Source organism: Oncorhynchus tshawytscha, linkage group LG20 (genome assembly GCF_018296145.1).
Source record: "Oncorhynchus tshawytscha isolate Ot180627B linkage group LG20, Otsh_v2.0, whole genome shotgun sequence".
In the NCBI taxonomy this organism is placed as follows: domain Eukaryota; kingdom Metazoa; phylum Chordata; class Actinopteri; order Salmoniformes; family Salmonidae; genus Oncorhynchus; species Oncorhynchus tshawytscha.
The window spans coordinates 19,241,589-19,257,539 of NC_056448.1; the positions used below are offsets into that span (position 1 = coordinate 19,241,589).

General features: G+C 40.4%; 1 protein-coding gene and 1 long non-coding RNA gene across 2 annotated transcripts; one reads left to right on the forward strand and one right to left on the reverse strand.

Moving 5' to 3' along the window:
• Nucleotides 1-1,364: 1,364 nt before the first annotated feature.
• On the forward strand, nucleotides 1,365-12,381 carry ak1 (adenylate kinase 1). The gene is made up of 7 exons (XM_024380479.2): nucleotides 1,365-1,509; nucleotides 4,593-4,632; nucleotides 5,450-5,485; nucleotides 6,074-6,237; nucleotides 6,475-6,591; nucleotides 11,440-11,631; nucleotides 11,904-12,381. The coding sequence occupies exons 2-7, from the start codon at nucleotides 4,626-4,628 to the stop codon at nucleotides 11,970-11,972; spliced, it is 585 nt and encodes a 194-aa protein (XP_024236247.1). The 5' UTR covers nucleotides 1,365-1,509; nucleotides 4,593-4,625; the 3' UTR covers nucleotides 11,973-12,381.
• A 762-nt stretch (nucleotides 12,382-13,143) lies between these two features.
• On the reverse strand, nucleotides 13,144-15,951 carry LOC112219837. Its single transcript, XR_002948802.2, has 4 exons — nucleotides 15,841-15,951; nucleotides 14,927-14,951; nucleotides 13,805-13,882; nucleotides 13,144-13,672 (listed from the first exon to the last, which is right to left on the reverse strand). It is a non-coding gene; the product is annotated as an uncharacterized LOC112219837 (long non-coding RNA).

The following is a 15,951-nucleotide window of genomic DNA, read 5'->3' on the forward strand; positions in this document are numbered from 1 at the left end:
ATGTATTTTATGTTGTGGATATGTAGTGGTGTAGCGATGTTGTACAATGTACTATTTTATCTTTTTTTTGTGTAATGTAAGTGTCTTGATGTGTTTGGACCCAAGGAAGAGTAGCTGTTACTTAAGCACCAGCTAATGGGGATCACTAATAAAATGCAAAAAAATACAAATGAGGGATTGTAACTTTAAAGACAATTATATCAGAATAATATTTTGCGGATAGAACAATATAGACCCAAGCTCTCGAAATATAATAGCTGAGCTGTGATGGGCTTGGTTAAAACCCTGAATGGGAGACTAAATGATCAGCTGTAGATCAAATCTCCAGTAGGAGGTGGTGCCCAGCTGTCACGTTCTGACCATAGTTCTGTTATTTTATTCTTTGTTTTAGTATGGTCAGGGCGTTAGTTGGGGTGGGCAGTCTATGTTTGTTTTTCTATGTTGGTTTTTGTGTTCGGCCTAGTATGGTTCTCAATCAGAGGCAGGTGTCATTAGTTGTCTCTGATTGAGAATCATACTTAGGTAGCCTGGGTTTCACTTTTGGTTTGTGGGTGTTTGTCTTCCATGTCAGTGTTTGTCACCACACGGGACTGTGTCGTTCATTTCACGTTTATTGTTTTGTATTTCGTAGTGTTCAGTTTATGTTTTAAAATAAACATTATGGACACTTACCACGCTTCGTTTTGGTCCTCCGCTTCTTCTCGCTTCTCCTCCTCAGAAGAGGAGGACGAGGTTTGTTACACCAGCCTATTGTTAAAAACAAACATATATATATTATATATAATGTTGAATTAATGACGTTGTTTCAAAAGTACAAATTCAACACATTTTATACAAGGTTTGTCTATGCTGAAAATTGGTTACAATGATGACATAATCCTGAGGTTGAAATTTTACCCTCAAAACAACAATTGATTACTCTTTTCAAATCCAATGTATTTTCCATATAGATTCCACGTCAGAATACATTGACAAATTACATTGAAACAACTTTGATTCAACCAGTTTGTGCTCAGTGGGCTCCTTTGTACAGTAGCAGTGTGTTTCCCTACTGACCTCCCCAGCAGTTGGTTCAGTCCATATTAAAGGAACTACATCTCAATCTGCAATAGGTTGATAATCCCCCCCTTAACTGACTTCCTCGTTAGCTTGGTGTCTCCCTAGCACTCTCTCTCTTCCCCTCGATTACACAACCTCTCCTTAATGAAGCAGGGCGTAACATTTAAATGCAAAGGGAGCAGCCGCGGATCGAACACACAACACAACAATAATTAATCCTTAGAGCAGCACACTGCCTGCAAACCCTCCCCCTCCCTCTCCTTCTGTCTCTCGCCCTCCCTCACTCTCCCTCTTTTCCCAGAATGCACTGGTGTCTGAGCAGGCTGAGCTGCGCTATAAAAAGAAGGAGGAAGGAGAGGGAGGGCCACCGTGCATCAGGGACACTGCTCAGACACACACAGGATACAGGGACAGTGACACTGGTGGACAGATCTGCACCGTTACAGAGAGGTCAGTACAGTACAGACACACAATGGCAGCAGTGCAGAAGAAGAGAGAGTGCAGGAAGTATGGCTTGGGGGCTTGTTGTGCTGCAGGAACACAGAGAGAGGCTTGTGAGGGAATAGTGAGCAGGGTTGCTGGACTGGCTGGAGAGAGAGAGAGAGAGAGAGAGAGAGAGAGAGAGGAGCATTTGCAGTGGCGCCTGACCTTAGCTGTAACTGCTTCTCTGATGCAATTCATTTAGAGGCTATGGAAAGCTGACAGCTAAAGGAAGCGTGTGTCATTCTATGTGTCATCCACCATGGCTGTGAATGGACTAGACCATCGCACAGTATTTATAAATCCCAGTGACTGACAAGAGCATGCCTAGGCTGCATGCACAGAAGGAGATAAAAAGAACAGGCTAGGCTGGATTTTGACTCGCTCATGACTCATGTTCCTGTGCCTGTCCTGTTGCTTCTCTCCTCATGTTATTTTTGCATTCAGACATCAGCCTACCTGCTTTGCAATATGACTCTATTTACAGCATTTTGCATTCTGATTCTATTGATTCTTCTCAGTTAATGGTGCAGCCCCAAAACAGTGAAGCCCTACAGCCTGGAACACACACACACACACACACACACACACACACACACACACACACACACACACACACACACACACACACACACACACACACACACACACACACAACACACACACACACACACACACACACACACACACACACACACACACAACAAGCTACAGTATACCTCTCTCTCTCACCCTCTCAGACTACAGAATATCATAACTCAGACTGGGCTGATGATGTCAAAGAGTTTCACTGCTTTCCCTTAAAGGCATATCACCACTATTAAAGTAGCAGTACCACAGGAGGACCACATACAATAAAGTATATCACCTGTTTGCACAACAGCTAGCAGGGAATACTGCAGTTGTAATGACAGATTATGTGCTTATTGCGAAATACTATATGCTACACTTTCATTGGCTTTCCAAGCTGCAAGTGCAATACAGCATTCCATGTGCTTTCTGGGAATAGTTGACATGGTATCTGGAAACAACTGCACGGGGGACTGACAGGGTATTTTTATAGCTGGGGAAAGAGAGGTGCACAAAAAATGTACAGTCAACGTAAAGGTCAATGTATGTGATCAACATTGTGCAGCGTAACACAATATAACACACATTTTACGCCTCATGTCAAATCAATCATACTTCATAACGGTAACCCCAGCTGCCTGGGACATGTCTGGTCCTCCCCTGACTGGAGGCTGTGAGTGTTTGGCATTCCAAGTAGGCTGGAGACCCTGATGAGAGCACCATAATAGGCCAGGAAGGGAGTCCCAAAAGGGCACAGCACAGACTCAGATGCCTGGGTGACATTTACAAAGACCACAGGGTCAACAGCCCCTACATAAAACCCTGGACCTGGACTACTGAGCCTTCAGAAAAAGGAAGATAGAGTAGGGTAGATCCTCTCAGCTCTGTCAGGTATTTTCAGGTCTCTCCAGAGATGTTAGATCGGGTTCAAGTCCAGGTTCTGGCTGGGCCACTCAAGGACATCCAGAAACTTGTCCCGAAGCCACTCCTGCTTTGTCTTGGCTGTGTGCTTAAGGTCATTGTCCTGTTGGAAGGTGAATATTCGTCCCAGTCTGAGGTCCTGAGCGCTCTGGAGCAGGTTTTCATCAATGATCTCTGTACTTTGCTCCGTTCATCTTTCCCTTGATCCTGACTATTCTCCCAGTCCCTGCTGCTGAAAAACATCCCCACAGCAAGATGCTGCCACCACCATGCTTCACCGTAGGGATTCTGCCAGGTTTTCTCCAGATGTGATGCTTGGCATTCAGGCCAAAGAGTTCAATCTTGGTTTCATCAGACCAGAGAATCTTATTTCTAATGGTCTGAGAGTCTTTTAGGTGCCTTTGGCAAACTTCAAGCGGGCTGTCATGTGTCTTTTACTGAGGAGTGACTTCCGTCTGAAGGCCTGATTAGTCGAGTGCTGCAGAGATGGTTGTTCTTCTGGAAGGTTCTCCCTTCTCCACAGAGGAACTCTGGAGCTCTGTCATAGTGACCATCGGGTTCTTGGTCACCTCCCTGACCAAGGTCCTTCTCTCACGATTGCTCAGTTTGGCCGGGTGGCAAGCTCTAGGAAGAGTCCAGGTGGTTCCAAACTTCTTCCATTTAAGAATGATGGAGGCCACTCTGTTCTTGGGGACCTTCAATGCTGCAGACATTTTTTGGTACCCTTCCCCAGATCTGTGCCTCGACACAATCCTGTCTCGGAACTCTACAGACAATTCCTTCGACCTCATGGCTTGGTTTTTGCTCTGACATGTACTGTCAACTGTGGGACCTTATATAGACAGGTGTGTGCCATTCCAAATCTTGTCCAGTTGATTTAATTTACCACAGGTGGAATCCAATCAAGAAATATCTCAAGGATGATCAATGTAAACAGGATGAACCTGAGATTAATTTCGAGTCTCATAGAAAAGGGTCTGAATACTTATGTAAATAAGGTATTTCTGTTTTTAATTTGTAATACATTTGCAAATATTTCCAAAAACCTGTTTTCGCTTTGTCATTATGGGGTGTTGTGTGTAGATTGATGAGGAAAAACATGCATTTAATACATTTTAGAAGAAGGCTGTAATGTAACAAAATGTGGAAAAGTCAAGGGGTATGAACACTTTCCGAATGGACTGTACATTATAAGAAAGTAGCAAGTTCATGCGTAAGTGGTTATTCTCACTTACACATTTTCTCTTTTGCTTGGACATCAACTGTCTTAATGTCAAAACTGAGAAAGAGTATAGGCTTTACTACAATATAATGAATATGAATGTTTTCAGATTAGATTATGTAATTTGCAGTAATGAACTTTTAACAGAGATTTGTAAGTATACTAAGATAAACTACTGACCAATATTACCGTCTTTAGTTCTCTTTGAAATTATATGGGTGACTAATTTAAATAAGAAAGTTAGATTGTTTTACCAAAATATTTGCATAGTTGCAGTTGAAATGTGATACTAGCTCTGAATGTACAAGCTAACATCTGTATTCTCTGTCTTCTATTTCAGTTAAAAGGAACAACCCTTACATAACAGATCAAGATGGCAGGTAATTATGAGAAATCATTTTATGTTGGTCAGCCTTTTACATAAGACTGTTTTCATGGTGGAAGTGCATCCTTAGGCTATGGTGACCTTTGCTAGTTATTTTTGATATTGCAACAGCTGAAAGGAACATACTGTACATTCACAGTTAACACAACACTCACATGGGAAAAAAGTTTATATGAGTTTGTAGCTATACATTCTATTGTTGTTGCTAAATCGATGAGGCAACATGGATTTCTTAGCAACTTCTTATAGCTACTACTTGTCAGTGACTGATACATTTTTTCCATTGAGAGATATGTTTGCACTGCTTGTGCAAATCCAATCCAGATATAATAAGACTTTACTAGAAAGTACTTTTGGATTCCCTAGTGACTTTAACACGGCATTTCCTCATGTTAAATAATATTATGCATAAACATCCCAAATTGCTACCAAATGTGTGTGACTACAGTGAATTTGGGTGAACTTACCCCAGAATTCTAGTTAGGGGTCATCTTCTATGTGGTCACAAAGCATTGTGATTGGTTATAGTTGCCAAGGTAACTCCATTGTAGTCTAATTAGGCAAAGTAGAGCATGGCACGCTAGCTCCAGTGCAGTGCAGTGAGGTTCCGTGTCAAGATGGGTTGCTCAGCCAGCTGCTCTGGACGATTTGTCCATTCTGATGATGGTTTATTACACTGTCACGTTAAAAACATTTTTATTACTTGGTTTACTCTTAGCAAGCTGCAGGGTTAATGAGTAACCTAAACGTCTAAAGTTGTTTCTAGAACTACCAAGACTCACATGTTGCTCTGTTGTCTCTGTTCCTTCTAGACAAAATCAAGGACGCCAAGATCATCTTTGTTGTGGGTGAGTGAAATAGATTTTTCCTCTAATTTTGTGAAACTCCACACAAAATGAGAATCAACACCATCAGGCAACAACATACAGCATGTGTACATGTTCTAAACGCCTGAAATTCCCAGGCCGTCACTGTAAATAAGAATTTGTTCTTAACTGACTTGCCTAGTTAAATAAATGTCAAATAAAATAAATAAAATAAAACATTAGATGTGTAGACAACACTTCTCTTGAATGAATGCACTAAAGTATACAGTAAATACATACAACAGCCCTGTGTCATACACTTCCAACCATCACTAAGGTTATGGCTTGATGAAATTTACCAACCATCACTAAGGTTATGGCTAGATGGGATTCACCAACCACCAGTAAGGTTATGGCTAGATGGGATTCCCCAACCACCAGTAAGGTTATGGCTAGATGGGATTCCCCAACCACCAGTAAGGTTATGGCTAGATGGGATTCCCCAACCACCAGTAAGGTTATGGCTAGATGGGATTCACCAACCACCACTAAGGTTATGGCTAGATGGGATTCACCAACCGACCAAACACCACTAACCCCTCGCCTGTCCTTTTTGTATGTGTCCCCAAGGCGGGCCTGGCTCTGGCAAGGGCACCCAGTGTGAGAAGGTGGTGGCCAAGTATGGCTACACCCACCTGTCCTCCGGGGACCTGCTGCGTGCTGAGGTGGCCTCCGGCTCTGAGAGGGGCAAGACCCTCCAGGCCATCATGCAGAAGGGAGAGCTCGTACCCCTGGTGAGTGGCTGCATTGGACAGCTTTTAGAATCATATCCACAAAGCACTTACTGCGTAACAGCACGTCAATTCATTTCTGCTGAACTTCTTGCAATAAGCACCAATAAATCAGGTAAATACCAATTGTTATAGGGGTGTTATTGTGTTCATAGTTATTTATCAACACAGAAGTAAAACTGTTCAAACATCTTTCTATGTTTCATGTCAATAAATAGTACACGTGCTTTCCTCCTATAGGACACAGTCTTGGACATGATCAAGGATGCCATGATCGCTAAGGTTGACGTGTCCAAGGGCTTCCTTATTGATGGCTACCCCCGTGAGGTCAAACAGGGCGAGGAGTTTGAGAAGAAGGTAAGAGGAGACAGGAACATGGATTCACATTTAGAAAAGCCTTACTGTTCCCAGGGGCGGACTTTGTGATTTGGAGGTCCCAGGCAGAGGCCAGTCTGAGGCCACCCCTCCTCCCCGTCCCTTCTCAAAAAGGTGTTATGGGATTTATAGTAAAGACATGTAATTTATCTGTAAAAATGTATTACCTTTTAATGTGCCATGAACACAACCAGTCATGATGTTTTCATCTGATTGTCCAAAAAAAAAACACTTTTAAAAAACTGGTTACCTTAGTATGTTCATCCAAAATAATTCCAGCATGCGAACAGTGCACTGTGCACCTGCCATCTTTCCTTCAATTCGCAAGTGGCTCACCAGAGAAAGCATTTGATCGAGCGAAATAGTGCCCCTCTGCCTTACAATATGTAGCCCTTGTATCTGATACTGTCTGGCCAAAAAGAGTATGACATGCCTTAATCTTTTTGTTCAGACACCATCCGATACATGAGCTGCACATGCACGTACATGTCCTCTGAATCGACGACGATGGCAGTATTATCAGCAGCACCTGTCTTTTTTTTTACCAAAGAAATGCGTATTGTATCTCCCTAAGCTAACACAGAATTGTTTTAAGATGGTCATACTAAGGATAATTTAGCTATTTGATTTGGAATTTTAAGACCCCTATAGGTATCAAAAAAATATATTACAAAATGATTTGATGAGACATTGAATTTGGCTTTACTGCTATTAGCCCACAAAAAAGTGTTTAATCACAGATTAATACATGGAAAAAAACGGCCAAAAATCAATCAAAAGGAAGTATGTTTTGAAGTGCCTGTCCTATATCTTAGAGAAATAAGCTACACACATAATAAGAATTTATCATGGAATTACCTGTATACCTTTGATGTGGAAATGCTGTATAAAATTCACTCAAATAAAATGTTCAGCCCAGTACCATGTTACTGTCACGACAGTCGATGCATCTCCTTGTTCGGGCGGTACTCGACGGTCGATGTCACCGGTCTTCTAGCCATCATTGATCTATGTTTCATTTTCCATCAGGATGTCTCCTGGTCTGACAAACAACTCTGTAGCTTGGGCCACCTTCCACCACTGATGTCGAAGGCAAACATTGGCGGATGTGGTGGATGAGACGTAGCCCATGCAAAACAGATATCTCTATCTTAAACAGATGGATTTAGATTTTTTCAATTATTTATTTATTATGCCTCAAGCACAGTAAATGATGTGAACCATGCCTCGAACAAAAGAGATCTCAGAAGAAGAATTGTTGACTCGCATAAAGCTGGAAAGGGTTACAAAAGTATCTCTAAAAGCCTTGATGTTCATCAGTCCACAATAAGACAAATTGTCTATAAATGGAGAAAGTTCAGCACTGCTGCTACTCTACCTAGGAGTGGCTGTCCTGCAAAGATCAATGCAAGAGCACAGCACAGAATGCTCAATGAGGTTAAGAAGAATCCTAGAGTGTCAGTTAAAGACTGACAGATATCTCTGGAACATGCTAACATCTCTGTTGAAGAATCTACGATACATAAAACATTCAACTAGAATTGTGTTCATGGGAGGACATTGTGTTCAAGAATGTTTACATGGTGTGTTCAATAAAGACATGAAAATGTATAATTATTTGTGTGTTTTTAGTTTAAGCAGACTGTGTTTGTCTATTGTTGTGACCAAGATGGATATCAGATCAAATTTTATGACCAATTTATGCAGAAATCCAGGTATTTCCAAAGGGTTCACATACTTTTCTTTGCCACTGTATTTTTTAATTAATATATACAAGTCATTGTTTATACACCTATTTCTATTTGGAGGTGGCTGTCCCAAACCCTGATTCCTAAACTTCATGTTCGAAAATAAAGCAATTCATGATTTGTGTATATATTTTTTTACACTTATTTAAATATCTTTAGTTGTTCTATTATTACATTCAAAGATACTGATCTAATTATTAGTTGTGTTTATTTAAAAAAAATATATTTCTCTGAAAAATGCTGTCCCCACGTTTGACCTTAACTGGAGTTGTGTATAAAGGGTGTGACCATTGAGAAAGTTGAGGACGTTAAACTCTTAGGTATAACATTGGATGGTCAATTATCATGGTCAAGTCATATTGACAAAGTTGTTGTGAAGATGGGGAGAGGTATATCTGTTATAAAAAAAGATGTTCTGTGTTTTTGACACAAACATCAATTGTACGAGTTGTTCAGGCTCTGATCTAGTCCCATCTTGACTACTGTCCGGTAATATGGTCAAGTGCAGCAAAGAAAGACATAGCAAAGCTGCAGCTGGCTCAAAACAGAGCAACACGCCTTGACCTTAATAGCACATACAGAACTAACATCAACAACATGCATGCCAGTCTTTCCTAGTTGAGGATGGACGAAATATGAACTGCTTCTCTTCTAGTTTTTATGAGAAGTATTACTGTGATGAAAAATCCAGATTGTCTGCAGAATCAAATAACTTTCAGCTCAGACACCAATACATACCCCACAAGGCATCCCAACGGGGGTCTCTTCACAGTCCCCAAGTCCAAAACGAATTCACAGCAACGGACAGTTTTATATAGAGCCTTGATCTCATGGAACTCCCTTCCAGCTCCAATCACTTAGGCAAACAGCAAAATTACCTTTAAAAAACGGATTAAAAGACAACTCATGGAATGGTGGGGACTGTAAGGGGACACACACAAACACACCCACACACAGACACTCCTAACACACATATTATTTTTTAGTTGTAATGTTTGTATAATTTTTGTTGTTGCGTTGTTTGTATATCATTGTATTTTAAATGTGTGTTTTGTTACTTGTCATGTTTTGTGTTTTTTTCATGGACCCCAGGAAGAGTAGCTGCTGCTTCTGCAAAAGTTAATGGGGATCCAAATAAACAAACTACCAAATCACACACTTTAAAAGACTGTAGAATGAATAGAATTAAGCCCCACCCCTACAAATATCACCTCTCCACTATGGCCACATTTTGAGTAGTCTGTCTGCAAATCTTAATGTATTTTGGAGAAGTGTCACTACCGAACATCCGAATACATCAAGAAATATGTAAACTTATGGTTTTGGGACTAAAATATATGTTCGCTGGGATGCCCACATGAAAGACAGCCAGCCATATGTTAGCAATGGTGATTTTTTAAAGAACAAAATTTGTCCAAATTGTCACAACTGAAACAATAGAGGTCTCATCTTTGTATCTGTGCCAGCATGGAGTCTGTGACAGCACCAGCAGCATCTCCAATCTAAAGTTGCATGCGCCATGCTCTACCAACTGAGCTACAGAGGACCACCATGTGGGTAGTGGACAAGTGCAAACTTCAGGAAAAAGTGTAGAGTATTGAAATGCATAGCCAGCAGGGGGGGCTCCAATCCTCCAAGATCCCAAACATTGACATCTATTTGGCCAAAACATAGACGTCTATAATGTGCTTTACTTTACTGTACTAAACTATACTCTGTGCTCTATTATACTGTGCTGTACTGTAACCTACTCTACTGTACTGTGCTGGTTTGGCTGAGGCTGATGAGGTGCAGGTGTTTGTACACAAACTCTCATTCAAATGCACCCTGGGGTGGCAGGGTAGCCTAGTGGTTAGGGTGTTGGACTAGTAACCAGAAGGTTGCAAGTTCAAACCCCTGAGCTGACAAGGTACAAATCTGTTGTTCTGCCCCTGAACAGGCAGTTCCTAGGCTGTCATTGAAAATAAGAATTTGTTCTTAACTGACTTGCCTGGTTAAATAAAGGTAAAATAAAAAACACATATGGACACACACACATGTAAATAGTGCCATACATGCATGCAAACATTTTTGATTGGCCTTGCTGTTATGGTTTTTTGTTGTCCTTGATGTCTTTGGTTTTTTGCATTGTTTTCTGTTTTCCTTTGTCTTTGTCTTTTTTCTCTTTTGTTCATTTTGTTGGTTGTTGGTGCATTGGGAGGGGGTCTCGGGGGTGGGGAATGGATGGTTGAGGGTCCACTCTTGGGGAACTGTGGGGGGGGGATCTTGGAGGGCTGGTGGGAGATCTGTTGACGTGCCCTTGTTGCTTCTGTGTGTCGCTCTGGATGGGAGGCTGTTAGATGAAAATGTGATGTAGTTGTTGAGCGGCTTCATTGCAAGTATATCGTTTTTGTTTTAATTGTTCAATATTCAACATTCAATAAAGTAATAATAAACACTTGACACTGAAATGCCTGGTATTTGACCAAAATAAAGATAAAGTGATCATTTAAACATCTAACAACATAAAAATGTTTTAGGCCTAAGTAATTCAATCAACATTGAACATTTTACAGAGAACAATAGAGATAATATTTCTCTAAATTAAATGTAAAGGTTTTGAAAATCAGGCTAAAAATCATGTTTTTACTATTTTGTTAATTTAGTATGCGAATCGAAGATGAATCTGAAATAGAATGTTAATCAAAATGATCCCTGCTGTGCATGGTTCTCCCTTTATAGCAACTTTTCCCACTATGTTTCAGCAGTGACACATTTAGTGGGGTGGTAAGGAATTCACGTACATATTTCAGATATGCAATACAAAGTGTGTGAGTAGTATATATGTCTACCTGACATGTGTGCTAAAAGTTTGGAGAAATAGGATTTAAATGGACATTTTTACACTACTTCTGTAGAACGATCCATACATGAACTTATGAGGTGTCCTGTCCATTCATAAATCACCAATAGCTCAATATTCTTCTATTTCCCATTGATCTTCTCTCAATAAATATTTAGATTTTTCCCATCACCTCCCACTTAAGAGGACTTTATCATTTCAAAAACCTTTGTGTTCACCATTTTGTCTGTCTTCTCACAGATCGGAGCCCCCTGCCTGCTGCTGTACATTGACGCCAAGGGTGAGACCATGGTCAAGAGGCTGATGAAGCGCGGTGAGACCAGTGGCCGAGCTGACGACAATGAGGAGACCATTAAGAAGCGCCTGGACCTGTACTACAAAGCCACCGAGCCAGTCATCGCCTTCTACTCCAGCCGCGGCATCGTCAGGAAGGTGAGGCTGGAACTAATAGCTATAGGCTACTGTCATGAGATAAAAGACAGAGGAAGTTTGTCATGTATAGCACAGTGGAATAATTTTATTTGTATTTTTAAATGGCACGTAAAAAAAATGATACAATGTGACAGTACACCCAAGTGTCTCATCTCACATCTCTCTGAAAAGTCTAACACTCTCTCGCTCACAAAATACTCTTCACTTTGCAATGACGATGCCACCCCCTTTGTAATCTAATTTCATGCCTTTCTTTCTCTTGTTCTCCTCAGATCGACTCCGAACTGCCTGTGGATGAAGTCTTCGGACACGTTGCCAAAGCTATCGACGGCCTGAAGTAAAAAGCAAACATGACTGGATCTAAATTTATTTTTGGTTATGTCCATTTTATGCCGAAAAAAAGCAACAATCTGCTGAGCCACCTTGGTTATAGTGAAAGGCCATTAAAGAACAGTGATGCCTTAATTCAACACTGTACTTCTCCTCCAGCAATAATCTCTTGTTACAGTTCACCAACCACAACCGACACCCATATACGGCCATATTTACAAGAATGTCACAACTTCCCGAGAGTCTACTGTTCACTTCCTGTTTGCCTGCCATGTCTTGTCCACACTTACAGTACTGTAAGTCTATGTGTGTGTGTGTGTAGGTATGTATGTGTGTGTGTGTGTGTGTCTGTGTGTGTGTGGTTTTCTAAAAACCCTACCTGTTCCTCTGTCTCATTAAAACATCACCTTCAAACCCTAACCAAACAACTGCATATTTATTTAATATCTGACAGAAGAGACCTTCTCAATTGGATAAATAATAGGTTGATACAATCTCACAGAATAGCACACACACACACACACACACATATACACACATATACACACACACACACCCTTACCGTTAGTGCTGATCTCAGCTCTATGTAATTAAAAGAGGGGGCTGTCAACACTTCGCCTGACCTTACATGTACAATGCCTTCCTGGGTTGGGCTCGGCTGCACTCTCTACGCTCATGTGTCGCCATATGGGCACTGAAGTATATGGGAAAGCATGGAGATTAGACTCCTTTATGCTTGGTGCTAAATGTCATGCATTGACAGACATGGCAGCAGGCCATATCCATCATTCAGACATTCAGGATATAGTATAGTTCTCTCACAGCAGGAAAAGTACAATAGTAACCAAGAGTTGTAAAAGAAAATAGAGTATGTTCATATCTTATTCCACTCTCTAACACCTCATTATATGTCTAATCACATAACAGATCTGCTGTGTCTTGAAGGGATCCTATTTGAGTCAGAAAAGGATATTCATATGATAGGTAAGATATACAAAACCTTGCAGAGAGCCTATCAAACAGACAATCTCTTAGAAAAAAATTAACTATTGGAATCAAGACTAAAAAAGAACTGATATCAGCACAAGATGGAGGAATGTTGGAACATAACTAACACATTTACAGCTAACATTGTACTTTTAATCCAGTATAAACAAATGTACAGAATATATAATACAAGACAAAATTCACAAATTCTACAGCACAACGGCAGAGGCATGTCGTAAGTGTAAAACTAACAACGACTCAATAATCCATGCCTTCTGGGAATGCTATAAAGTCCAGAAGCTATGGGCGGAGTTATAAAGTTGGCTGTCAGAAGTATTATACTCTAAAAAGAAATGGTTCCTGGAAGATCTTTTAGGGGTTCTTCAAATTGAAACTGGGGGAACCTCTAAGTTCTTAAAAAAAAAACTTTAATGGTTCCTTGAATAACCTTTTGGGGTTTCCCCTCATTATTTATATTATGAATCAGCATAACAATAACACAATAGTTTAGTAGTCAATGTTTATTATGATTTTAGTGGCAAAGCAGAATTCAAAAATATAAATATTAGGTCAACTCCCAGCAGAGCTCCAAGTTCAGTCAATATTTTCTCTGGCGTGTTAATATGTTGATATCCTTCGTATCCATAGCAAGAATGATTTTGCAGTGAATGGTGATCGAACAGGTTTGCAGTTATATTCATCAGCGGTGTAGGGAGGATGAAATCTGTGAATACAAAAATAATAATTATACATATGATTAACAAAGCGTGCACATGGCAGTATTCATACCTTGGTTTTTGTGGTAAATGTGAATGAAAAAACTGTTCACTTTTGACCACGGTTTTCATACACATACCTTGTCCATAATGTAGAGACGTCTGGAATCTACATCGAAGAGCTCAGGAAGGAAGAAGATGGCTGCTGTGACTGAGTGCTATAAGGTTTTAGAGAAACCATTAATACAAATTAGATGATAGCCTACATGTGATTTGTATAACATTATGTGACAAACCAATACCAATTGTACACAGTGGTGGAAAAAGTATCCAATTGGCATACTTGAGTAAAAGTATAGATACAGTACCTTGTCACATTGGTAACAATGATTCGGGAGACAGGCGCAGCAATGCGGAATCATTTAAAAAAATTATACCCCTAATTACAGTGTGCCGTGTAAAGGTACGGGGACAAAGACCAAACACACACGTACACAACACACAAGGTAGAAACCCAAACAAAAGAGCGAGGAGTACCTGGAATAAATTCACACGCGCACAATGATTAACACACGGGACGAAACCCGTAATCATCTGATCAATCCACAAGGGCACGAAAGCCCAAAACACACAGCACAGGTACTCACACGCACCAACGAACATTGCAACACTTATCAACGCACCAAAGGACACATATATACAAATACTAATCAGTGGGACTCAAGTAAAAGTGAAAATCAGCCAGTAAAATACTACTTGAGTAAAAGTCTAAAAGTGTTTGGTTCTAAATATACTTAAGTATCAAAAGTAAATGTAATTGCTAAAATATACTTAAGTATCAAAAGTAAACATATAAATAATTTAAAATTCCTTATATTAAGCAAAGCAGATGGCACCATTTTCCTGTTTTTACATTTTTCGGATAGCCAGGGTCACACTCCAACACTCAGACCTTATTTACAAAAGATGAATTTGTGTTTAGTGAGTCTGCCAGAACAGAGGCAGTAGGGATGATATGTTCTATTGATAAGTGGTGAATTTGGCTATTTTCCTGTCCTGCTATGCATTCAAAATGTAATGAGTACTTTGGTTGTCAGGGAAAATGTATGGAGTAAGAAATACAATATTTTCTTTTGGAATGTACAAAAGTAAAAGTAGTCAAAAAATATAAATATTCAAGTAAAGTACAGATACCCCAAAAAGCTACTGTAGTAGTTTAAAGTATTTTTACTTCAGTACTTTACACCACTGATTGTACATACCTTGTTTGCCTCCCTGTCAGTATACCTGCAGACACAGAGACACACAAATAAGTGGGTAGTTCAGTCATCTGTGCCAAATGCAGATAATGCCTTCAACATATTATTTGTACATTTTTGTTGATTGACATCCACTGAATTGTGTACATTTTCTGATTTTGAAAGAATTTTAAAAGGGAGAAAGTTCGAAACAACACAGCCATTTGCACAAATATGAAAAAATACATGTTATCCTCATACAACAATATCAATTGAGATCATACAAGGGAGAAACATTACCTTAAATAAAGGAGATCTTAAAATGTTTAAGAATGTCAAGACCTACCTAGCTTGAAGGTAGGACAAATAAGGGAAACAACTTGTGTGTACCATCATGCATTAGGATACCAAAATGGGCCAGTTCAATCAGCCTTTCACATTGTAGCCTACATCACATAAAACATTTAAGAGTAAAAATGTCAGATTGAGCCGTTATTGACTTGGGGACTTTACAATGCATTCCATCCACCAGCCATCATACAACTCCGTGGAGGCTAGTGGAGGGAGAAATGGGGAGTATCGACAAAACGCTTGATAGGCCAACATGTACACCTACAACCTTAGGCCAACACGATATAACAAATGCACGGTATGACCTCCAGATCCCGTCTTGTCCATCTCCCACGTCATGCACCAAAGCTATTTGCTAACACACAGTCTTGCCCTAGTATCCAAAAGGAAACCTGTGAACTGGCACATGGACACTTTCACAAATTTCCCCCTCCGACTGACGTGCTGCTGACTGGCGACATGGAAACCAGTGGCACCGTGCTGAAAACCTGCGTCAACCCGCTGAACTGGCGACAGAAGAGGATGACACAGAGCGCCAGATTCTTTCCTGTTATTCTCCCCCCCACAAGTTTATAGAGGAGACGCACCTTGAACGCCGATGTGTACGTGCAGTCTGTCTGTATCGTCTGGAACGCTGCTATGCTAGGCATGTGGGTGTTTATCTACCTAGCCGTCTTTGATGAATGGCCAATGTACTG